Source organism: Halichoeres trimaculatus, unplaced genomic scaffold (assembly GCF_033239565.1).
Source record: "Halichoeres trimaculatus isolate MK-OKI-2021-1 unplaced genomic scaffold, fHalTri1.1 fHalTri1_scaffold_4, whole genome shotgun sequence".
In the NCBI taxonomy this organism is placed as follows: domain Eukaryota; kingdom Metazoa; phylum Chordata; class Actinopteri; order Labriformes; family Labridae; genus Halichoeres; species Halichoeres trimaculatus.
In genome coordinates, this window is record NW_027437182.1 from 33,449,804 (window position 1) to 33,475,907 (window position 26,104).

Sequence of the window (26,104 nt, forward strand, 5' to 3'; positions counted from 1 at the left end):
AAATGCTCATTGGGAGAGAGTTTTTGTTTTTTCTGTGCACAAAAACAACACAATTAAAGGTGTTTACAGTCTGAAAAAATGCTTTAAGAAGACGTCCCAGAGAAATTTATCATAGATCAGGGATTTGCAGAGGAAACATCGCAAACTTGTTTGTTTGCATTGAATAAAATACACATTTTGAATTTAACCTCCCATGTCACAGGAAGCAAACATGATTATGGCTCTTTTAGTTAGGAGTGACTCAGTAACAATGACCCAGTAACAATGACCAAACATTTCATTTTTCTATCCCCCTTTGACCATGCTTACGTGATAAAGTGCAAAAATAAACTTGTTACGGTGGTCTGAGTCTGCATCAGCACCACGCGGAGGCCGAGCTTGACGGTAATCTTCAGCCGATGTGCACATGGCTTCTGCTGAGTTGCAGAGCTGAGGATTAAGGAGTGGGCTTTATTAAACAGCCTCCACATGGCCTGCTACCTTCCCTCTTTTGTTCTCTTACATTCTCTGCCTGCTCGAGCTGCAAGACAAACAGCGGTGCGGCACAATGAACCAGAAGGTGGTTCTCATCACTGGATGCTCCTCTGGGATCGGCCTGGCCTTGGCTGCTCGCATCGCAAAGGATGAGAAGAAAAGGTTCATGGGTAAATTTGGAAAATTTCATTATCATTTTTCATTATCATTAACTTTGCCACAATATTCAACTTGATATTTCAAATAGAGTCGAGTACAATTGGTGGTCAGACAGTGCTTAATGACTCTGCTTCTGGATACCTGACAGTTTTGGAGGAGGATGATTGGATGCTTTAAAATCAGCCAGCACAGAGACTGTGTCTGAGCATGTCTGTTTAGTTTTCAGAGGATGTGATAACAGATGAATTAGTCACTATTTCCTCTAAGTTGTTTAGCTGCGATATGTGGAATAAAACATCTAATCCTCACAAAAAACTTAAGTGTTGTACTGTGTTGCTGGACAAGATGCCACAGTTTACACATTCCATAGCTTTCCATTTACATAAACATACAAATAATTAAAAAATATGTTAGATAAACGTAATGTTAAACTAACTTGTAGATCCAAAGTGATGACTAATTATTATTGAGGTATGGTAAAGGCAGTGGTTACACATGTCCATAGGATCATGTTTCTGCATGTGCTCTTGTTTTCCACTCTGCACGTGGGACACATGGTAAAAACTGAAATTCCTTTTGGTAATAAAAAAAGGTAATTGAAATTTTTGCAAATTTATTAGAAATAAAAAAACTAAGACAGCACATGTACATAAGTATTCACAGCCTTTGGTCAGTACCATGTTGATGCACCTTTGGCATCAGTTTCAGCCTCAAGTCTTTTTGAATATGATGCCGCAAGCTTGGCTCACCTCTCTTTGTGCAGTTTGGTCCATTCCTCTGTGCAGCTCCTCTCAAGCTCCATCAGTTTGGATGGAGCATAGGTGAACAGCCTAGATCTCTCCAGAGATGTTCAACCAGATTAATGGGCTCTGGCTGTACCATTCACAGAGTCCTCCTGAACCACTTCTTTAATATCTTGGATGTGGTCTTAAGGTCGTTTTCCTGCTAAAAGATGAATCATGGTCCCAGTCTGAGGTCTAAAACGCTCTGTAGCAGGTTTTCATCCAGGATGACTCTGTACATTGCTGCATTCATCTTTCCCTCAATCCTGACTGCTCTCCCAATTCCTGTTGCTGAAAAACATCCCCACAGCATGATGCTGACACCACCATGCTTCACTGTAGAGATGGTCCAGGTGATGAACGGTGCCTGGTTTCCTTCAAACATGACGCCAAAGAATTCAATCTTTGTCTCATCAGAGCAGAGGATTTTCTTTCTCATGGTCTGATAGTCCTTCAGGGGCTTTTGGGTAATCTACAAGTGGACTGCCATGAGCCTTTTACTGAGTAGTGGCTTCTGTCTGACCACTCTACCATACGGGCCTGATTGGTGGATTGCTGCAGAGAGGGTTGTCTTTCTGGAAGGTTCTCCTCTCTCCACAGGGGACCACTGGAGCCCTGATGGAGTGACCATCAGGTTCTTGGTCTCCTCCCTGACAAAGGCCCTTCTCCTCAATTGCTCAGTTTAGACGGGGGTCCAGCTCTAGAAGAGTCCTGGTGGTTCTGAACTTCTTCCATTTACAGATGATGAAGTCCACTGGGCTCATTGGGACCTTCAAAGCAGCAGAAATGTTTCTGGACCCTTCCCCAGATTTGTACCGAGAGACAATCCTGTCCCTGAGGTCTACAGAAAGTTCCTCTGACTTTATGCTTGGTTTGTGCTTTAGCAGCCACTACCACCTGTGGGACCTTATATAGACAGGTGTGTGTCTCTTTCCAAATCCTGTCCAATCAAATGCATTTACCACAGGTGTCCTCACATTAAGCTGTAGGAACGTCTCAAAGAGGATCAGTGGAAACCGGATGAGCTCAATTTTGAGCTTCACGACAAAGGTTGTGAAAACTTATGTACATGTGATGTCTTATAGTTTTTTGTTCTAAATTGATTTACACAAATTGAAAAAATTTTTTTTTTCCAAGTTGTCATTGTGGGATGTTGTGTGTAGAAATACACACTACTGTTGAAACCAGTGTATTCTCATGAGGAAGAAACAGCTGTCATGATTCTAGGTAATCTGGAATAACAGGGGTGACTGAGTGACTGTCATTTCTTGACACTCTGCAGTCTATGCCACCATGAGGAACCTCAGTAAGGCTGAGGCCCTGGTCGAAGAGGCGGGTCGGTCTCTGGGCAGGACTTTGGAGATCAAACAGCTGGACGTGTGCGATGAGGACTCCATCAAAGCCTGCGTGGACAGTCTGCCTGAGCGCAGGGTGGACATTCTTAGTAAGCAAACACCATTTGGTTCAAAGCACTCGGAAAAATAAACCCTTAAAAATCTGCAAGCACTGTCATCCATAATGCATAATTCCCCAAAAATAGCTAAAGCCCACTGTCAGGTCAACATTTGTTGTAATGCCTGAGCTCTTTTTACAGTCAGCAATGCTGGGATGGGTCTGATCGGCCCCATCGAATGTCAGACCATCCCTGAGATGAAGACCGTCATGGACACCAACTTCTTCGGGCTTGTGCGTCTGCTGAAGGAAATCCTGCCTGACATGAAGAGGAGGAAGAAAGGCCATATTGTCGTGATAAGCAGCGTTATGGGAATCCAGGGTGAGGAGTGTCACTAAAAGTCTGGTTTTAGATACAAAATACAGATTTAACAGTTTCTTTTTCTGCTCTGTTCTTTAGGGATCTTATTTAACGATGTCTACGCAGCTTCTAAGTTTGCAGTGGAAGGTTTCTGTGAGAGTCTGGCTGTGCAAGCCATGAGGTTTAACCTCAGGTAAGATAAAAATCATGTTACACTCCGTCTGCAGGGACTGGGTCAGACTAGTTTTTCATGGAGATCTGGACCGGCAAAGCTGGGATCAGTAAGGGAAACAGCTTCCACTTCAGAACTAATATGAAAATGCCTGAAAATCCTCTCGTCTGTCACCTCTGCAAACACATGTTGCACAACCAGAGCAACCATTGTTTATCCACTGAGAGGAAAATGTGCCAGCCAAAGTATGTCACTGCAAAAGCAAACACAACACACCCAGGTCTGAGGGCAGGTCCCGACACAGACTCACTCAGTGATCAGCTGATGGAATGAAAAGCTCTGTGCTTCTAAGGGGCTGGTTAAGGTCGTCCATCAGGAGCAAAAGGTGGTATGAATCAGATCCCTCATCCATCTGGTTTGACAATGAATCCAGGACCATCACCTCACTCATAACGCCAACCCTTAAATACTTTTGTCAAACCTCTGTTTTAATCTGTTCCTGTTGTGATGTGCCCGCTGCCGTATCCATGATCACTATTGTAAACCTGTCTGAACCTGTGTGAAGGATGCCTGAGCTCTGCCTTTAGTTTTTTTGTTTTTTTGTGTCTACACACCTGATCAAAATTGTAAGTAGAACTTAAAAATGCAAAAAGAAGAAACATGAGTGAGACAAAACTGATCAGGTAATTCATTTGAAACAATTTAAGTGAAATAGTCAGTTCATCAGCTGATCAAAAGCCTCAGATCACAACCTTTGAAAGACAAAATTTGTACCAAAATGTGGGTTCAGTGTAATTTCCTGTCAGATATTCTCTGTCATGACCTCCTGACAGTTAAGGCTAAAAAACTTTCTCTCTTCAAACATGGTTGGATCGTTGAGCGGACAACGCTCTGTTAACGCGCCACCGCTGCTTATGTTGGACACAGTAAGACAGCCGGTTTGAACTTCTTCAAAGATCCTGAGGGTTATGGAAAAAAAAAACCTCAAGAAGTACACACAAAAAGATTTCACCAGAGCTGGGCAGGAGGATCTGATTGGCTGTCAGTCAAGACACCGGTCTATCCTCGACCCAAATTACTGGAGCTGACTGCAGCCCAATAACCATCAGACGCCATCTGAGAGAGAAGAGCTTTAAGAACAAAACACGTCTTCAAAGACCTCGTCTCCTTCAACGCCACAAACTCGTTGTTTGGACTTTTTCAGAGAGCAGCAAACATGGGACACTGAAAGGTGAAGAAAGTTTGATTCTCTGAGGAGAAAAAACTGAACCTTGACGTCCTGATGGCTTCAACGTTACTGACATGACGAGGAGATCCCACTGGAGATGTTTTCACGGCGGCACAGTGGAGGGGGCGCCATCATGATCTGGGGCTTTTTCCTTCAATGGACCAATGGAGCTTCAGGTTGGTCAGGGGCGTCAAACGGTACAGAGTCGTCCTGAAGCCCCTCCTTTGATATCTTGGCTGTGGTCTTAGGGTCATTGTCCTGCTGAAAGGTGAACCGTGGCCCCAGTCTGAGGTCTAAGTGAGGTCTAAAGTGTTCTGGAGCAGGTTTTCATCCAGGATGATTGTTCATTTTTCCCTCAATCCTGACTGGTCTCCCAGTTCCTGCTGCTGAAAAACATCCCCACAGCATGATGCTGACACCACCATGCTTCACTGTAGAGATGGTATGGTCCAGGTGATGAGCGGTGCATGGTTTCCTCCAAACATGACGCCTGACATTCACGCCAAAGAGTTCAATCTGTCAAACGGCGGCTGGCTCTGTGGAGATGTTGCAGGGGGCCTCCTTCATGACTGAGGGCCCTGGTCTGTGTGGGAATGTCTGGGTTTCTGGACCTCTTCCAGAGGAATCAGCTCACTCTTTGGACCATCCTGATGTTCCCCTGATCTAAATCACTCTGACAACATGTGGGGATGGATGGAGAAGGACGTTTGGAGGAATGGACATCAGGTCCAAACAGTGGATGATCCTCCATGAAGACATCTCTAACCACGTGGAGCAACGTTCCCACAGCCATAAGAGTTCTAATTTCTTCTTTTTGTATTTTAAAACTCTACTTAGAGCCTTCAAAATCCAAAAGTGCAAAATGTCAATTCTCAAATTTGATCAGGTGTGTATGAAATTAAAAAATAAATAGCTCTGCAAGGTGAAAAAAAGAAGCTGGTTCTTCCCATAAAAAATGTCTCATCCGAGCAGTCTTAAAGCAAAAAAATTTTGATTGGTTTCTTCTTTTCTGTTCCCAGTATCAGCCTAATCGAGCCAGGTCCAGTGATAACAGAGTTTGAGCGTAAAGTCTATGATGAGGGTTTGAAAACTGATCTGAGTAAAGCCGACAAAGTGACCGCCGACATGTTCACCAACATCTACCTGAAAAACTACAAACAAATCTTCGAGACGCTCGGGCAGACGTCTGAGGATGTAGCAGAGGTATGTTCATCCACAAACATCTACTTTGACATTAATGTGCCTTTGAGTTGTCTTCATGGTTTTGCTTCCTCTTGTTTTTTTTCTTCACAGCACACTCTGAAGATCATCACCATGGACAATCCTCCTTTCCGTCATCAGACGAACACAGTTTACACTCCTATGACCACGCTCAAGTATGCTGACCCCAACGGTGACCTCCCCATTGACACCTTCTACAAAATGGTGTTTGAACACGACAAGGTTTTCAGCGCCAGCCTGAACTTCATCAAACTTCTGCGCTGGAGAAGTCGGAAGAGTTTTACGCTGGAGAAGGACAAGAGCAACTGATAGATGACATGTTTTAGATATTTAGAGAGCAGCTTTGAACCGCTTTGTGATGCTTTAAGACCATTTTCCTTGAAATGATAAAGAAAGATTATTGAGGAGAAATAAAGATTTGAAAGCCATAAGCCACAAAGAGATGTAACTTTGTGTGTGTCTGTGAGCCTGGCAGGTATCAAACACACCCTGAAGCATTTAGCCAAGCACCATAACTCTATTAACTGGTTAATCCTTCAAGCTCCATGTTGCATAACTGTGAGCTGTAAGCAGAGCTGTGAATGTCAGAGACAAAGTCAGTGTTTCAGATAAACCAGGGGTGATGTACATTTTAAAGCCAATGTACACATTTTAAGGCCTTTTTGGAATTCCCTTTTTTTAGGGAACCATTGGTTTCTTTCCAATCCGGCGCCCTGTGACCAAAGCCCTTTGTCTCTTTCCGATCTGCTCAGACGTTTCGGATTAAACATCTCATCCAACATATGGATATACGGCAGATATATAAAGCAGAAAAAGGTTAACTTCCAGAAATCTTGTTCCTGGTGACATCATTTGTTGTCTTGGCTCATATTGGAGCCTCAGTATCAATATAAGTCTCTTTCATTACCAGCTACAAACTCCTTACGTGAGCGTTCAGATACGTTTATCCTATAAATCCATGTTAATACTTTGTAAACCTGTTTTGTCAGTCAAAGGCTTTATTCCTGGGGTACTGGCTTATGTCCGCTATTCACACATGGCCTCATGCAGGATTCAGTTGTTTGCTCTGAGCTTTGCACCACATGGACTCAACCTCCCGGCTTCGGGGAAAAGAAAATATCTTCCAAACACATTTCTTTTATATTCCCCATCTTTGGAAAGTAACTAGAGTACTTAAAACATTCTGAAAAGTTTTTTATATGTATACCATGTGTCTACTATAGTAGACATTGGAACACCAGACATGTGTAACTAAAGCTTGATGGATATCAGTTAGTACAGAAAATACAGAAAAGTCAACATAAGAATGAGTTTAACACCCTCATAACCGTCCATCATCACTTTGGTTTGTCTTTGTTGTGTTTGATTGGTGTGATAGGAATACCTTACACTTTTTTGCACATCACATGTTTTGCAGATGCCACCTGAACAAAGCTTTAGTCTTTCACAAACCATCGAAGTCTGACTCCTCTGTGTCTCCCTGCCCTGCCTGGACTTCATCCTCAGAACTATATGAATCATCTTCCTCTGCTTTGCCTCAAACGCTGCATCATGACCCTCTTCATCTGAAAACTCAGCATCTGAGTTTCCATGACCAACTCACAGCATCTCTGCACCCGAGAGCATCTCCCTTCCTTGTAATTTGGAAAAAATAGAGGAAATAACTATAAACGTCCACTTGTCAACACTTCAAGCTAAAATTTGTTCAGTACAAAGTATCCTGCACTTATTTTTCCTTGTTCCATAAAATGAGCTTACACTGATGTAAACTATTTTCCTTAGTGATACAGAGAAACGTACCAAAGCGCCTTCACGTGTTAGACAATCTCTAAACATCCTCTGTAGATGGTAAAAGGAGTTAAGTCTGCAGTACGCAGTGGGTGGAAGACAGTCCACAAACAAATGTCCTCCACAGAGGACAAATCTAATCTACTGGTGACTTTGAAATATTTTTGTACAATATATTTTTAAGTACTGAATTATCATTTTAATATTTTTTTCATAAGATTAAGTTTGAACCAGATACCACTGATTTGTTTAAATAAGTAATCCAGTGTAAAGTCAATATCACTTAATTCAAGATCAAGGAAACTAACTTGATATCACAGTGTGTCTTACTGACCTATTTAAAAATAAATAAATAAAAAAGACGAACCAGGCTTTCCTAGTGCGTCACCTGACACTCTCCTCTGCTCTTTTGTGTGAATCAGATCGGGTGCTTAGTGCCCCCCAGTGTTACAAAGAATGAACTTGGACTTGATAGTCATACTGTATATTCATCCAAATACAGTGTCTTCATCAATGACAATATTTTATATTTTTAGACACTTACAGTTTACAAACAATAAATGGACAGATAGTGCTGCAGTCAACAGGACTGCTCGGGATAATGTGTTTGGCAAAATGGAAAGAAGACACAATACGGATCAAACCAATATAAACATCAATACAATAACACAACAATTATTTTTTAAGTAAAAATAGAAATACTGCATTAGCTGTTCATATGTTGCAAAAGTTCCAAAAAGAAAGAAAGAAAGGAAGGAAGGAAGGAAGAAAGACAGAAAGAAAGAAAGAAAGAAAGAAAGAAAGAAAGAAAGAAAGAAAGAAAGAAAGAAAGAAAGAAAGAAAGAAAGAAAGAAAAGGAGTAAGGTGCAACACATCTACATGTGATAAACATGTTGAACCGAGTAAAACAAAGTGTGTACATAATCAGGGAAGCCCTAGTCAGAATTAAAAGCCACTTTGAAGAAGTAAGTCTGCAACTTTGAGTCAAAAAGCCCAAGACCAGCAGTGGTACATATGTCTGGAGATAGCTTGTAATTATGAGGTACAAGAACTTTGTTTTGTCATAAATTTATATATAGGCATACAAATTTACATGATTAAAAAAACGAAAATGATATCGAAATGTAATAAAATTTACAAAACAAAGAAAATAAAAACCTTGAAGTGTGTTCATATTAGATAGATGGCTTTGTTATTTGGGACAGCATGTTTCTGGTAAATTGGGACTACACCAATATATATGCCAACACAATAAACCTAAACACTAGTGTGGTCATAAAGCCTTTAATCAGTATTTTTATCTGATTTTGTTATGACTTTTTTTGTCTTTTCTACCTGCTGCTATTCAAAAGTTATATTCTACCTTTAGTCGTTTACAGCAAGGGCTACAGGGCTATTCTAAGCTTTACTAAAGGAGGCAGTTAAACTTTGGTCAACATTAAAGACAGCATTAAATAGGAGACTGCACTAAATAAATGTAGCACAACAAAGCGCAACACTGCTGTAAAAAGAAAACGAATACAGAATAACCAATAGCATATATTCCAAATACTTTGAAAGAACAGCAGAGGGCGCTGTACGCTATCAATGCCACATGATGTTTCCGGTTCATTGTTTGACGTCATTTCCAGGTTCATGAAACTACCGCTAAGCTAATGTTTCCGACATTTTTTTATTTTAAGCTCCCTCCTTGCTACTTAAAACTTGTAAAATCAACTAAGCTGATGCAATGAGAAGTTGTTCACGGTGTTGTGGAGACTTTGTTCTGCTTGTAGTGTCTATGAAGTATGTTATTTAAACACATATAGACCACAGTTCATTGTTAGCTTAGCATTAGCGCTGCTGTGTGGTCGCTTACTTTGGACAGAGACCATAGCTAACAACGAGCGTGGAAGATAGATAAGTTTGTTTCAAGTATTTACGTTAACTTTATTTTCCCTGTAGGTTTTTCTGTCACTTAAGTTATCTCTACATTCCGTTTCTTAAAGGAAACATCCCTCTTTTTGCTGAAACGCGTAGTTATACCCGCTTTTGGCTTCGTAAGCAGCCTTTCCTGCTGGTTAAGTTTCAGGAAACGTCTTCATTGTCGTTGGCATTAACTGTACTAGGCGTTCCACGCGCACTCCATAGACTTAGACCGACCGTTAGTAGCCCTCTGAGATAATCTACATCTCGGATTGGTTATTGCGTGGTTTGAGTCTGAATCCGTCTGCCACGATGGCTTCTTCCTCTGGAAACGACGACGACCTCACCATCCCCAGAGCAGCAATCAACAAGATGATTAAAGAAACTCTCCCTAACGTCAGAGTGGCGAACGACGCCAGGGAGCTAGTGGTGAACTGTTGCACAGAGTTCATTCACCTCATATCCTCTGAAGCCAATGAAATATGCAACAAGTCCGACAAGAAGACCATCTCTCCTGAGCATGTCATCAATGGTGAGTGCTGCTCCACGTCCACCTTGGCCTTGCAAATCAACCTGCAAATTGAGGGGGTGTGTCCCTCTGTCTGCATTTTAAACCACAGAGACTTATTATTGTGCTTTCACACCACAGCTCTGGAGAGTCTCGGTTTCGCATCATACATCACAGAGGTGAAAGACGTCCTACAGGAGTGTAAAACTGTGGCCCTGAAGAGGAGGAAGGCAAGCTCTCGCCTGGAGAACCTGGGCATCCCGGAGGAAGAGCTGCTCAGACAACAGCAGGAACTGTTTGCTAAGGTATTGATCTGAAAATCTGATCAATAACTCCATTTATGTACAGAGACTCAGAGCATGAAACTGTCTTTTTGGAGGTAGCTTGATTACCCATGAGTAATACATAAAGCAGGATGGTAAGGGGGGACATATTCTACTTGGGGAACTACAAAAATATCCCAAGATAACATAGCTTAATAAACCATATATTTATTTAAAACATTCCTTTTCTGTCTGACATGAACATTGTCAAATAGGAAAACTTTAATAATGTGTACTAACATGGTTAAATAAAAAGATGAAGAGAGGAAGCCGATTCTTCAAAAATATATTTTTCCTGCGCAAAAATATAAATAATGCCTCAAAATCTTAGTTAAAGTTTAACTTACATTTTGTGGCATTGAAATGAATAAAGATTATGGCAGAAGCTTTATTTGCAGCTGATGCATAGGTGCCAGCTACAGTACACGGTGTCTCCCACCTGTCAAGATGATGGAAAGAGGGATACTGTTTCTGTAGTTTGTCAGTAAAAGTACTTTTACACTTCAGCCTTATGTCTGAGAACTTGGCACAGGAAGGCAGATCATGTTTTTCAGTTTTGATCTTTAAGATTGAGGGGTCTGGGTCCGTCCTATCATGACACCTTTGGTGTGTATGCTCAACATCTTGACAGGTAGGTACATCGGAATAATGCCAGCGGCCCAGTGCAGCCTTTTGTTAAAATATTAATGGTCTGTAGAAAAAGCTGAGCAAAACCCAGACATTTAAGGGAATTTTATAAATTCATGGTTTTACGACCAAAAAAAAGGACATGTTTGGACAAAGGAGGGCATATGGTCACCCTACAGGACTGTGTTTAGTAAGAGCAGGGTGTCTGCGGGGTCTTAAAAAGTATTAAAAGTTGATAAATCAATTTTGGGAAAATTAAAGGCCTTAAAAACTATTAAAAAGTCTTAATTGTGGTTTTATGAGATATTAAGTTTCATAGGTATTCAAGCTTTGACCCAAAAAAATATCCATGAATATTTATTTTCCTCCTTGCAACTGTCCCCTTGTTGGGACGTTAAACATTCAGCAGAAAAAGTTCTAAAATAGAATAGAATAGAAAAGAATAGAGTTACTTTATTGATCCCAAACTGGAAACATTTTGTGTTAACTGCAGAAATCCATGGAGTCAGTTGAAAATACAAAAATAAAAAAAGAATAAAATAGAAAAAAAATACATAAAGACTCTAGTTGCAATAAAATACAACAATAAGGATTGTGAACGGTATAAACGGCAGCTATGAATTAACGTCTTTCTAGTTTCATAAAGAGAAATTAAATACAACATTAAAGCAAATCACACTATCTGTCACCACATGTCCTAAATTCTAAAAATGATTCAATAATTTCTATTTTTTTTCAGCAAGTTGGCCTTGAATAACTGCTGTTTCTTGTTGTGGGAGTGTCGATAAACCTGCCTTTAGTTTCATTTGTTCTTTCAAGCTTTATTCCTCCTTAGCTTACATAATTTCTGTAAAAATGTAAACTACAACTGTTAAAAAGTGGATGCCAACAACAACTGAAAGTTGTAATAAAGTCTTAAAACTTTTTTAAAGGGTTTTGAAAAAGTCTTAAAAAGGTATTGAAATCAACCTCAGGATTTTAGCACATACCTTGAAGAGGGATATATGGAGAAAATCACATTGTGTGTGGTGAAACTTTATCTGTTCAATGAAACACATACGTGTAAAAGTAAGAAAATATATTTTATTTTATACCTTCAGCGTAGTCTTACATTTCAGTTGTATTTTTTGGTTCATATCATTTACTGGTTTTTGTTCCATTTTGGGGGGGCAATAGAAAAGTAATATCACAAGAAAAGTTAGCCTGCCCTTATTGTTGGGCCATTTAAACACTCAAAGTAAACTGTAAACTACGAGAAAGATTTTTTATATATTTTTTTTTCATTAAAACTACTCTCTCTTATAAACATAGCTCAGGGAGATCTCAAAGCTATTAAATTAATTAGAGAATACGATTTAGAATTTATTTTAGATAATCAAAATGTGAAACCAAAATTTTGATCGTGACATCTGACAATCATAAAAACAATATAATCGAAGAAAAACAATTAATATGCCACACAGTGTAGATGTATGTAAGTTCCTGTGCTTCATAGCTCTTCTCTGTTCCATGTGCAGCCACAGCGAGTGTGTGTGACTTATGTGTATCAATAATACTGTATGTGCCTCTTGCTGGTTCTTTAAAGTTGTGTTTATATCAGTACTGAAGTTTTTGAATAAATGAATAATTTTGTTTATTAATTGTGATTTCAATATCACTTAAAATAATCGGGATTCTTATTTTTACCATAATCGCCCAGCCCTAATGCCTCATGGATTCCATGAATCTTCAAAATTGTTAATGGTTCATAAACAGAACTTATTACCAAAACCCAGCCCTAATGGTGACCTTTCGTGAACTTTTTATTTTTTTTAACACTTGAATTGCATTACAGCATTGTTTACAAGAATGAAAGGAGGCAAACATTGTGTGCTGATATGGTATAAATAAGTCAAATCTACCCTAAAAAATAGATGGGGGTAGTGGATAATGTGAAGTAAGACAACTGCAGTTTGATAAACATGTTGCAGAATTTTTTAAACTTTTTTTTATAACTGTGCACTGACTGCAATGATTCAGTTCAATATTAAGTGCATCTCAGGATAATTCAAAGACGATGCATTTCTTAAATTCTTATTAATTAAGCTGAATGAGGGGAGATTTATTTGTTGACCATGTAAGGACCGCTTTCATTTTACTAAATGTGTGTGCTACACATTATAAAACACTAATGTATCTACAAATAGACGTGTTCACTCATTTAACTCAAGAACAACAACTGAGTAAGAGGTATTAAGCTTCATGTTAGATCCATCTGTTTGTGAGATCACACCACCAAATTTGAGTTTTTAAATCAGTCATTCCAGTGTTGGTAACTTTGAAGAAGAATCAACAAGCAGACCAGGTTTTTGAAGGTACCTAAAAAAGATGAGCACTCACTCCCTGGCAGTCATGCTCCTCAGAGTGGCTACGAGAAGAGCCAAGTGCATTGTTGTTGATCCATTATGTCCAATGACCCTTCCCCAGCACTCTGTTGCTCCTTGCTCGCTGGTTTTAGCTTCAGGAAATCTTAACTCAAACGCAATGAGAGCTCAGAGAAGAATTTAAATAGGTAGACGAACAAGCAGGTGTGATTCAAGATTCCTGTGTAAGCCCATGTTCAGTAGACAATGCTGTGCAGCCTTTAATCAACACAATAATATTCTCCGGTAACTGTGAAAAAAAACCTGTCTTTGTTTCTCTGTATGTCCACAGGCGCGGCAGCAACAGGCAGAGCTGGCCCAGCAGGAGTGGTTACAGATGCAGCAGGCCGCCCAACAGGCACAGATGGCAGCAGCGTCTGCCAGCGCCGCCCAGCAGGCCGGCTCCTCTCAGGACGAAGATGAAGAGGATGACATGTGATCCCGAGGTGGCGTCTTTCAACTTATCCGGATCCCTTTCTGGGACGTCGTTGGCACACAGATCTGTACTGTCATGGGCAGAGACACAAGATGTGTTAGACTGCTTAGTGTAACACATTGGATTCTACACATTGGAATGGACGGAGAAGAGAAAGATGAAGAGGGATCGCCACAAGTTCTGACACCAGAACCAGAAAATGATTTAAAATAAGAGGCTGTTAATGAAGTTTTTGATTAATCTCTCCAACCCCCTTTTTTCACTTGCTTCTGTTTATGTCTTGACTTTCTGTTGTGAATAATTTGTAGATTTCTGGATGTGATGTGGGCACACAGAGGGTAGACAATGCCTGGGATCTGACAGTCGATAATGGTGGTAAAGCAGCAGTGTTTGCTTCTTCAGGTACTGCACTGGGCGGCTTACCTACTGTGTGTTATCAGTGGCTCTTCATCACTTTGGGATGACTGCTTAGGAACATTTCAGTGCAGGGTTTTTCTCCTCTCTTGTGTTTAAACAGGATTGTCTTAGGGGTTGTGAGTATTGGAATATCTTCTGTTAAGTAGAGAAATAAGTGGAGATTTTGTTTAAATTTAGCTTGTTTGTTGCTTTTTCTTTCTACTTTAAACCACACAGTATTGCTAACTAGCCACACCTTTCAGGAGCAGAATATTTTTGTCTCTTAGAACCAAAGACAGACGAACAGCCCAGACAGATCTAGTGTTTTTAAAAGGTGTTGGTGCTGCTGACTCCAGGTCAGTGCAGGCAACGTTACAGATAATTAGCCTCTGACTTTGTAAGATACTTTGATATTCAGGCTGACATTGTTATTCCCCTTCTCCCTCGGGTGCAGTATCAAACATTCGCATTGTGACTGTGGTCAATCCTCAGTGTAAAGACGTAATTTTCTTGTGACGGACATTCACTTGCCTATGCTACAAAAGGTGTCTTCTATAAGCAATAAAGGAATCATGTTTTATAGACATTTGTTTTGTCATTTCATGTGTTTGTTCTCCTGAATCCACACAGGATGGTTACAGCCCTCCCTTCCTCTGCGCTCACTCTGTTTGACGTTACTCTCTGCCCTCTGGGAGACTCAGATGTGAAGGAGCCGTCAGACGGTGATGTAGCAGTTGAGCACTCAGCCTGCTGGGACCAGAGGCTTTTTGTTTTGAATGTCTCTTACCGAAGATTTTCTTAAAAAATGTCTGGAGCAATTATCGAGAATATGAGCACAAAGAAGTTGGTTATCTTTGGTTTGTTTATTCTTCTTTTCCAAATCCTTTCAGTCATGGTCGGAGCATTTCTCGGTGAGTAGTAAGGTTTTGTTTCCTTCGTTGTCAATGCTGTTAATATTTCTGGAAGTGGATCCTTAAAAAAATGACTGAGTGCAGTCGTTCAGTTAAACTATATTTGTGTTTTTAAATCCCAGTCACTCAAACAGCTCATAGATTATCCCTCCCTGTTTTAGCCCCCAGTCCCACCAGTGCCATTCGCTACCTTGCCACCAAATGCATCAACCGGCACAGGACACGCCTCTGGCTCATGCCTTGGGGATCAAACCCGTGCCAACAGATCCACAGTTTTGATGAGCCTATCGCAAAGTTACTTGACGCCAATGATATCGTGTTTGCTGTGCATGTTCCTCTTCCCAACCGGGAGATGAGCCCCTGGTTTCAGTACATGCTGGCTGTTCTGCAGCTTGATATCGCGTTCAAAATGATCAATCAGATAGGTGAGACTTCTGTTATTGAAATCAGTTCAAATAAAATTAATCTGAAGTTTCTGATGCAGACATTTGTCGACTCACTTCTGTCTTTGAACAGAAGAGGATGTCGTCATTACGATTGACGCCGGCCTGGCGCACAGGGATGATCTGAGGTCAAAGTGGACCACAAAGTTTCACTCAGTGGAGCAGAGACCACTCAGGTGCACCTTTGCACTCCCTAAGGTATACTACAGCTGAATGGAGCAGTGGGACTGGAAATGATTTAAGTATAACTAATGAAGCTGACATTTGTTAATCAGATGTTTAGTTAGTAAAATTTCAAACTCAACTGAGCACAGAAAGTAAGGAAAGGTGTGTTTGGTAGATTATTTTTTTTAGTTGTAATTGTTTTTTTTTTCATCTTTATTGACAAATTTGAAACGTACAAATAAAGTTATACAAAATTTTATAAAAGATAAACAAAACAGCAAATGCATACTCGAAAAGGTTAAATCTAGCATGAATCAAGACTATGGTGATTTATATATAAAAACAAACAAAGTTCAAACTTTTTCAAAAGTGTACATCATGCTGCCACGTGATTGGCAGAAAGCAGTGATGGAGGCGGGTCTTCCTCTCTCTGAAGGAGCTTGAAGTGAAAGCTGAGTGAACCTGTGGTCAGTTTGAGAGAGCTGCTGTTTCTGAATGTGTTCATTTCTGACTTTAAAAAATACATCTCTGTGTATCCATTGGTGTGTGTGTTCAAAGAGTAGAGCTTGAAATATTTGGGAATAATTTTTTCAAAATATAAAAATGTGCCTCATCAACCAAAATGTTATGAACCCAGTGTTGGAGACCTCTGCCCAAGAGCAAAGACAAAAATATTAAACAAGGGCCAGAAATCAAAACAATGAATTTGACAAGTCAGCACAAATATTTCTAGCAACCCTGCTAAATTTATTTATTTTTTTCTGAAATAGAAAACAATATTTAAAATCATTGATGAAGCAGTGAAAGGAGAGTTTTCTTTTTCTCTACTTACACTTAAATACTTTATTAACACCAGTAAAATAACACAACAAAAGCATGTCAGAAAAAAAACATGAAAAAAAAAAATTGAATCATTTGTAAAAAAAAAAAAAAAAAAAAAAGAAAGAAAAAAAAGAAAAGAAAAGAAAAAGATGGAATATCATTAATATCTAGAAATAACCTATTTTTTTTATGTTGACCCAAAATCTTTGAGACACGGGACGGGAGACAAATAAGTGCTCTCAATTTTCTTTAGACTTGCAGTAGAAATCACAAGGGTTCACATCAAATTTTATCCTTTATAGAAAAACAACAGTTGGATAGATCATTTAAGAAAATATTTTAAAGTGGGTTTCTTTCACTTTCAGGAAAACAGACATCTTAATAAATGTGGATTATGCTGTGCAACTGCTTTTTGGTGAGGAGGAGTCAGACGGTTGTGGCTGTGTGCTGTTTTTCACTCACTACTGAGGCTCCTGTTTATTAAATGAAGAAATAGTTGTTGCCAAACTTTTTTGTTTCTTGTGGCTATTTCATTCAGTTCACCAAAAAACACCAAACATGAGTCAGTGTCAGAATAAGCTGTTTAGTATTGGCAGTGAAGATTTGGCAAATTTTTCATGGGCTCATCCTACTGACTCATCTCATCTCGTCCCACAAATACATTTTCCTTTGAAGAGAAATAAACAAAAGTAAAAGATCTGTTTCCAAGAAGCATTTTGATAACAAAGAAATAATCCACCAAACACATATTTCCTTACTTTTTGTGCTCAGTTGATCTAAAAATCAAATTGATTTGTCAGAGCTGTGTTTTTATTCAGTTCCACCATTTGTCTAAACAACATAAAAAAAACCAAACACTGTTTATTTACAGTCTCCATCTGTCTCTGCTATAAAGATAGAGACAACTCATCTTCATACCAGAACAGACTGAAGCAGCAGATGTTCGACCATCTGCGCGGTTACACAGAATGATAAAAAAAATCTAATAATAGCTGGTGGTAAAGTTTGCCACATTAAATGACAGCCTCTGATAAATGCTAATGATTTATTTCTATACATTTCTCTGTCTAGTAACCTGTAACAGAGCATGTCTTCGCAGACGTATGAAAATGAAGGCCGCTTCTATCAGTGTGAGCCCATACCCTTCATGGAGCTGGGGAGCGTGGCACATAAATACTTTCTCATCAACCTGCGCCTGCCAGTGAACGACACTCTGAACGTCGGCATTGGAGACATCAAAGACATCCATGTAGTGGTGAGTTTGGTTTATTCCTGTTTAACACCTGTTCTGTTTCTAATTGATCAAAATGTCCTGTGCTGTTTCAGGGCATTCACCAGAATGGAGGCTTCACCAAAGTGTGGCTCAGCATGAAGACTGTGTTCAGTCCCTGGATATTCATGGCAGCAGTTTGGTACTGGCACAGGATCAGCCTCATGGCGAGACCTCCAGTTCTTTTAGAGAAGTATGAGTCAGCTCTTTTATTACACACGGCTGAGTTCACACGGTATTGGCCAATCATAGAAGATGTTTCATGATCTGTGTCAAGATGAACAAAGTCTTTTAACATTTATTGGGAAACAACTTTTCCAGACTTCATGATTCTTGTGTTTAATTGAAATCACTTGTTTTGTCACAGGCAGAAGGTTATTGGTTTAGACAAAAGAGGGAATAATTTTAAGACAACTCCACTGTCATCAAAGCGTTAAATAAAAATGTGTGAGAAAATAATGTTTCATTAGGACACATTTCTGGTTATTGAACTCTTGGGGTCTAGTTTGCACAGACTTGATATTTACTCCTGGTTGTGTTTTTAAATGTAGAGTGGAGTGGTCTCTTTTCCTGTTATTTGACCCGCTGAGTGCAACACAGGCCTTATAAGTTACTTAGTGAACTTACAGCCTCAGGTGAACTCTTTGTCAGACTTCTAAGAAGCTTCAAAGCAGCTTTTTGGAGATGACATTAGCCCGATGTGTTGTGTCCATGATTGCTGTCCTCAGCGAACTGGGTCAACACTCTGCCCCCAGCAGAAAGCTTTTTATCGTACCCTGATGAAGGTGTGTTTTTAAAATCATGTGCAGAGTGATTTTCGCTCTCGGCGTCTCCATGACGTTCCTGAACGTGCCCGTGGAGTGGCTGTCTCTGGGCTTTGAGTGGACGTGGATGCTGCTGTTTGAGGATGTTCAACAGGGCGTCTTTTACTCCACTCTCTTCTGTTTCTGGATCATCTTCTGTGGTGAACATCTCATGGTCAGCATCTTTCAAACGCTTTTAAATGAATTTTCTACAAACTGTCACTACTGCTAAACATTTTCTGGCAACACTGACTCCTTCAGGACCAGAGTCAGAGGAACCGGCTCTCGGCGTACTGGTGGCAGGTTGGGCTGGTGGTGTTTGGCTCGTCTGTTCTGCTCATATTTGACCTGAGTGAAAGGTGATGACACGACTTCTTTGATAAGGTCTGTGCTTTCGTTGTTACACCCTCTTTTCACTGTTGATGTCCTTTTTTTATTTAAAGGGGGGTTCATTTGACCAATCCTTTCTACAGTGTTTGGGGATCCAAAGTTGGGTCGAGGGTGACGGTATCCTTCAGATGTTCACACGGAATCAAAAGCAGTCTAATTTTCTAAGAACACACCTGAATATTGTCTCTTTCCTTGACCTTTATCAAAGATAACTTTCATCGTTGTGGCGGGGATCTCTGTGTGTCTCTATTTCTTCTCCCTGTGTGGCATGGTGCGCTGTGTGTTCATACACATTGGTGGAAAAATACAGCAGCTCCCGTTAATGCCAGAGACCAGAAGACGGCGTTACAAGGTTTGACGTTTTCTTTATTTACTAAATCACAGGTATAAGTCAAGACAGAACATGAGCAGAGAATTTCTTTTATTTTTTGTTTTACCTCATAAAATAATGTTATTTAAATATTATATAGATTTTAATAATCTAAAAAAGCACTCTATAAATTATTATTATTATTATTATTATTATTATTATTATTATTATCACCATTGTTATTATTATTATTATCACCATTCTTCTTCTTCTTATTATTATTATTATTATTATTATTTACAAAGCGCTTTTCAACATGAGTAACAAAAATCTTCACAGTAGGTAAAAAGATGTCTAAATGAAGATAAAATAAACAAATGGAAGCGGTCAAGCAGTAAAACAAATTTGTAAGTAAACATCCAAACAAACCAATGAGATCAAAGTTGGAGTCGGATAAAGTCACATTTCTGTAAAAACAGGTCTGGAGTGATGAATTAAAAACAAGGAACTGATTGTTCAGGTCTGATCTCCTCTGGCAGGTCAAAGTTTAGGAGCAGGGCTCCAACAGAAAAAAAAATCACTTTTGGTGTTCAGTTGGCCAGTGGAGCTCCCATAGAGGGTCTTAGACTGGGTTCTGGCTTATGGCGGGATAAAAACTCAGAAGTATAAAGAGGGAGTGATGGGTCTATGTTTTCTTACACAAGATTCAAATACTCTTAAAGTGACGTGGTCTCAAGTTGGTGTGTTTTGAACTGACTGGAGAAGGTGGATTGATTTCTAAGACATTTAGAGTTAAAGTTAAAGAGACAGGAAACTGACTGACATCAGGGACTGTACATTTGCAATATTTGTGAGCTGATAAAAAGAAAACAGAACATTTTTTTTTTTTTTACCTGTGGTTAACCCTCAGAATCCCAAGCACTTTCCAAGTGTTTTTTTTTTTGCTTCTGTCATATTTTTCTCATTTTTCCATAAAATGAAGTGCAGCACCTCTATTGATTCAGGACAACCATGGCTATAGGCTGATGTAACACAATTATGTCTTTGTGTACATAAAAAATTAAAAGCTGTAATTCATTAAGGTTTTTGAACCATGCAGCCCATTTGGGATCCAGAGGTTAATAAGATGGTCAAAAATTACAGCTAGGTTTCTCGCTGTGGATTAAAAAAAAAAGACTAATAAAAAATCTCTCTTTGCTGGATTATTTATATAACATATGAAATTTATATAAAGTTTCTTTACAATTTAAATATATTATTTCCATAAACAGAACAATGAAGAGTAAAGTAAAGACCTGCTCTTCTGCCCTCCACTGGCACCATGCAGTTAAAACTGACTGACCGTTTAGTTTAATCTTTTATTTGAAATTCATATAATTTTTTGTCATTCTCAAAATACACGGTTTAAAAACTCACCTTCCCCTATTTTTTTGTTTTTGGCTCAGATCTTAACAAATAAAAAGTGAACTAGTAAGAGATAAATAAAGAAATTATGAAGCTGTTGTTCCTAAGTTGCTGTTTTGTGTGTATCTGTATCTATTGAATTATTTGTTTTGTATATTAATCATATTTTTGTGTGTTTTCTGTCAGGGTATAATCTTCAGATTCAAGTTTTTAATGCTGGTAACTTTGGCCTGTGCAGCCATGACAGTCATCTCTTTCATCTTGAATCAAGTATGTGTCACTTCTCTAACTATCGGCATAAAAAAGAATCACCTGCTGGTTAAATCTTTATTTTATTTTTAATATAGATCATATATAAAGATTCATTTCACTCTTGTTGACCAGGTGAGTGAGGGTCACTGGCACTGGGGAGACTACACCCTGCAGGTCCACAGTGCTTTCCTCACAGGGACGTACGGCATGTGGAACCTATATGTTTTCACCATCATCTTCCTCTACGCTCCATCTCACAAACACAGAAACAAGTCAGCCGACAGTCTGACTGGTTGGTGACATTTCATAGTTAGGACTGAGTTTATAAATCAGCATATACATACCAGACATGTCATAGCTTTCTGATTATTTTCTCTGTGTTGCAGGTTTGATGGACAAACCAGAGAACCAAGAGACTCAGCTGACTTGTGGAGAGCAGGGGCCCACAGAGACGTACAGGATGACGGGAAAGGTGGCTGAAGAGTAACTACCAGTCTCCACCCTGTGTTTGAAAAATCTATCATTTTCATGTTTAACTACTGATTAACTATGATGGAAATTAAAATGATGTTTGACATTTCTGGATAATTGAAATATAATTTAGTCTTTATTTCATTTCATTTTTAAATATAAAAATATTGAAACATTGTCTTTTAAAAATCCTGTTTTTCCTATTGTCTTGTACTTGAAACAAAAAGTTAAGTAAGCACAGTTGGAAGGCAGGATAAATTACAAACACCATGATATGTTTTGTATAATACTTAATTTGAGGTCTTAAAAGAAATTCGAATTTTCATGGATCATTTAATGTCTCCTGCTGACATATTTTTTTGCAGTGAAAGTAACATACAAATGCTATTCATTAACTATTTCTTAAAGTGATTTCTGATAAAATTAGTCACTAAGTGCGCTCAAACATACTTATGCCATTGTTACAGACTTATGAAATCAGTCCTACAGGTGTCTTTTCATACCAGATGATCAGTGGTCAGTTTTCTGCAGAGTTACGTGCTGCGTTAACATTAGCAAATTCTGCTTCTGACCAAGGAAAATGTTCTCCATTAGGGGGCGATATGGAGAAAATATGTCAGGATGTTTTTATGGCAGGATCAGGATCTGGATTTTATCAGAATCATTTTCCATACTCAAACTATCTTGACCTGTAAACAACATATGTAGCCCCAAATATTTCAGCTCATGCACTTTAATCTCGTCTTGTCTTCTCTGATGTGTTTTTTGAACTGTCACATTTTCATATCCCGATAAACCTTTTCATTTAAAGACATTAGCTGTGAGTCGTTGAGTTTCTGCAGAATGTACAGAGCTACAGCTTTATACAAGTAGCCCATGCACAGTCCAGATGTAGTTTAGTGAGACCTTACCAGTAAGAAAATGGCCACAGTTGACCCCTTGGCCTAATCCCCTGGCCTAACCAAAGGCTGTTAGACCAGTGAACTGTCGTCTCTTAGTGGCTGAGGTGATGAGTATTGCCGTACTAAAACACTCAATTTTACAAGAGATGGTGTTGTTCCTTTTTTTTTTTTTTTTTTCTGATTGATTGACATTGATAATTTGAGCCTTCCCTAAAGGAGCTTTAAATTGTGGAGCAGTTCGTTAACACGCCGGCAGAGGGCGCTGCTGTCTCTCCTCACGGCAGAGAAGTGAGTCCCAGCCCTGAAGCTCAGGAGCCGCCGGCAGCAGATGTTTCTCTCTCCTCTTCTGTCACTGTTTCTCTCCTCACAAAGGTTCCGTTTTTGTGTCCTGGAGCTGAAGCCTTTGACTGGACGCGTCTGGAGTTTTTTTTAAATTTGTTAGAGCAGCTGTATCAGCGCTGTTTCATCGCTCGAGTTTGTGCAAACAGAAAGTCTGTCGTATCCAGGAGGCCAGGTGAGTGTCAGCCCAGAGATTACATGAATAATCTTTTTACTGTAACATAACCTGATAGCGAAGAACAAATAGACTTTTTATCATGTGCGCTAAACCATGGTCACAAGTCTGTCAGCTCAGTCTTAACAGAAGAAGAAGCAGAATGGTTAATTTGGTTAAAGTGCATGGATGTAGCGTCTCTCCAACAGGTCGGTAGACTCCTTGTTGGTCACATTTTGTCGTATATGTACTCACCTACAGGTGTGTGAATGTATTTAAAGAATAGGTGACTCAAAAGAGTAATAACAGAGGTGGAAAAGAAGTAGACTCTAACTCTCCTGATTATAAAAAGAGTTCCTAAATAAGTTTCTGGTTAAATAATGCCATATTATGTCGAAAACAAGAAGCTACATACAGTATCTCCGGTGAATCACCTTATCTGCAGTTTAAAGCTTCTGTAAAGAGATCTTAGGTAGTTATTGAACACACTTCACTTTTTTAAATATAGCCTACTTTTTGGACTAACAAGAGAGAGCAGCATGCTAGCATGAAGGATAACTATCTGTTATATCAGTGTTTGTTGAAGGCTGGGTTCCTTGCTGAAGAGTGTAGGGGTCAAAAAAGAGGGCACTTCTTAAACAGCCTTTACAGACAACATTTTTCACAATTACTGATAAAAATGACTGTTAAGTTATGGTGTAATGTTTTATCCTTATAAAACTGTCCAGAAGGGGACAAAACCAACATAAAGCAAGAGTTTATCACTGGAGCTTTAATGTCAGAACTGTGTAACATACAGATAGGATGTGAAAAGAAACAGGAACAGTTGGTATTATTTTAATTCTATATAATGATCATAACGTTATTCTTGATGAGCTGCAGTCTGGGGTCAGTAAAACACACAGTATGGTCACCGCTTCAATGAATGTCTTAAATGGCATCATAAATGCCACTGGCTCCAGAGTGACTCTGTAGTGCTGTCTTCTTGCATTTATCTCTGACTGTGGAAACACTGGATCTCTCTTTCTTTTAAAGAGTTTTTTTCTTTTTTTTTTTTTTGCTTGAAACTGTTCAGTGGATTCAAATTCTAGCTAAGCTGAAGTACATAATTTATCAGGATTGATGGTTTATCATCTACTTTGGTGTCCCGCAAGGGTCCATATTAGGCCCTGTTCTATTCATTATCAACAGTGTGTCCATAGTAGGGATGGGTACCGAATTAGGTACTTTTACATGTACCGACCGAATTCTGTCAAAAGTACCGGGTACCGATTCACATAAAACTAAAAGGCACCATGTTCAGGTACCTAAATGCATCGTTATGACTGTGAAGGAGTGAAAGAGAAGGTGATTTTCCAAGCTGGACATGAACACAGCATTGCAAGGTTATATATTGAAGAATAGATTTGTGAAATTGATTTTTTTATATATTTTATGATCAAACAAATTGATACTTTTTACCACATAACCACAAAAAAGTACAGAAAACTGGTACCGTTAATTACTGGTACCGATTGCGCGGTATCAGTTTTCGGTACTGTATCGTTTCAAATGTGAAAGGTACCCATCCCTAGTCCATAGTCTCCTAATCATTTAAAAAAAGTTGCACAAAAGCAAATGGGCAGAATTGGTGCAAAATGAGGAATAGATATTGACTTTTTTAAACTAATTTAATAGGAGAACTAATTTTATAGTAGATGTTCTTGGTCATCCACTCCTCCCTTTATCTAACTCTATCTCTGTCTCCATGCCATGCACAAATTGGTGGATGTGATGGTGGATTTCTTCCAAACTTAGCTCTGTAGTTTTGCTGAGTCTGCGTATCCATTTTTTTGTTTGAATAAACCATGGCACATATTGTGCTTTTTCTTGAGGAGTAGCCATTTTCAGGGGTTCATTGAACAGTACCTCTTGTATCTACAGAATACCTGAAATACACAAATGTAATGTGATGAAAAACTTTAATAACTACTGAGTACATAGAACAAATCTAATGATGATATCTCATCAATGACCTTTTTTAATATATTTTTCAAATTGTAAAGATACTTCATGGACACCCTGTTTATCAGTTTGCTCTGAAATAGATCCATATATCCGAGCAATTTATTCACATGTTTTAATTATGTCTCACCCTCTCTATGAAACTTTTTACTCTTCTGTCTTGGCCAGGGCTCCCTTGTGAAGCAGATTTTGCATCTCCATGGGCAAAATAAAGGTTAAATCAAAGAGGTTAGATTATGACAAGCTCATTTTTTTCCTTCAAGCCCCTTAAGTGATTAATGGATTTTTAGAATAGTCTGAAGCAGCCTTCATATTTGAAAACGTATCGTTAAGTGAATTAATCATCACATATTTTGGGGGTCTTAAGGCTTTTTGAGCTTTCGTCTGAATAAAAACTCCACAAATCATTAAAATTTTATAAACACAGGCACAGGGTATAGAAGATACACATCATAGAGGTGATCACCTGTGCAAACATTACTTTACTGATGCAAGAAATTGTTTAGAACGTGTGTTTTCTATTAACTCAGCTATGATTATATCTGTAAGATGAGTGCATTAAAACACGTTAAGTAAAGTTTTTCATACAGAAGGTGCTGAGTAAAAACTGATAAAAATTGTAAAGTCTCAGTTAGATTTGACTGCATTGGATGCATGGACACAGAGGGACGTTATTAAATATTAGCCTGACTCATCATTGGCTTTCTCTATGTTTCCCTCTCAGCATAATGGCTTCTGTCAGCTGCATGTGACTCCACCTGAGTGGGTTTCTGGTGCTGACGTGGGTTTGGCTGTGTTGCCTGGTTACACCACATTCAGACCATAGCGTGGTTTAATCTCGTGAGAGTGTTGCCCCCATCCCTCCTCCTCCTCCCACCCCCTCCTCCTCCTCCTCCTCTCTCCTCCCTCGACTCAAATTCCACGCCGGCCTCCTTGGAGCCGCTGTGTGCGTCACCGCGCCGCTCACAAAGAGCTTCAGAGAATGATCCAGTCCACCCAGCAGAGCCTCCAGCCTTGTTAGTCCACAGCGACATGTGAAGTATGCCCACGTCACGGCTGCCTCAGCCTCCTCACCTGAGCTCTGTGCAGTGACGACAGCATTAGACAGCCTGTGAGTGTGAGTGGATGTGTCATAAATATGAGGACAGCATTAGCTGCTTATCAAACAGATGATGAGGGCTTACAAAAAGACCATGTGTGTACGCTTTTCTTTACAGACGCTGCTGTGTGGGGACAAAGTGAATATGAGAGGGATGGACATTTCAAGTCAAAGTACTGTTTGATACTCAC

At 39.3% G+C, this 26,104-nt stretch overlaps 4 protein-coding genes across 5 annotated transcripts in view; all 4 read left to right on the forward strand.

The window, feature by feature from the left end:
• Positions 1-522: 522 nt before the first annotated feature.
• On the forward strand, positions 523-6,119 carry LOC141789269 (retinol dehydrogenase 8). The gene is made up of 6 exons (XM_074668631.1): positions 523-644; positions 2,698-2,859; positions 3,010-3,189; positions 3,268-3,361; positions 5,588-5,771; positions 5,862-6,119. Exons 1-6 carry the CDS (start codon positions 548-550, stop codon positions 6,096-6,098), a joined length of 954 nt encoding a protein of 317 aa, XP_074524732.1. The 5' UTR covers positions 523-547; the 3' UTR covers positions 6,099-6,119.
• Positions 6,120-9,181: 3,062 nt separating this feature from the next.
• dr1 (down-regulator of transcription 1) lies at positions 9,182-14,740 on the forward strand. Its single transcript, XM_074667462.1, has 3 exons — positions 9,182-10,014; positions 10,132-10,295; positions 13,635-14,740. The coding sequence occupies exons 1-3, from the start codon at positions 9,795-9,797 to the stop codon at positions 13,779-13,781; spliced, it is 531 nt and encodes a 176-aa protein (XP_074523563.1). The 5' UTR covers positions 9,182-9,794; the 3' UTR covers positions 13,782-14,740.
• A 153-nt stretch (positions 14,741-14,893) lies between these two features.
• Positions 14,894-22,195, forward strand: LOC141789267 (protein wntless homolog). The gene is made up of 12 exons (XM_074668630.1): positions 14,894-15,085; positions 15,247-15,510; positions 15,602-15,726; positions 17,615-17,770; positions 17,842-17,978; positions 18,595-18,763; positions 18,850-18,947; positions 19,032-19,095; positions 19,187-19,330; positions 20,879-20,962; positions 21,077-21,236; positions 21,331-22,195. The coding sequence occupies exons 1-12, from the start codon at positions 14,980-14,982 to the stop codon at positions 21,429-21,431; spliced, it is 1,608 nt and encodes a 535-aa protein (XP_074524731.1). The 5' UTR covers positions 14,894-14,979; the 3' UTR covers positions 21,432-22,195.
• Positions 22,196-22,601: 406 nt separating this feature from the next.
• Positions 22,602-26,104, forward strand: part of gng12b (guanine nucleotide binding protein (G protein), gamma 12b) — a 54,858-nt gene continuing 51,355 nt past the window's right edge. Inside the window, exon 1 of one of the 2 annotated variants that reach the window (XM_074668174.1) lies at positions 22,602-22,831. The gene's annotated coding sequence lies outside the window, so the exon portion shown is untranslated. Of the gene's footprint in view, positions 22,832-25,780; positions 25,932-26,104 lie in introns of those variants that run through there. The other variant, XM_074668175.1, reaches the window with a different exon arrangement.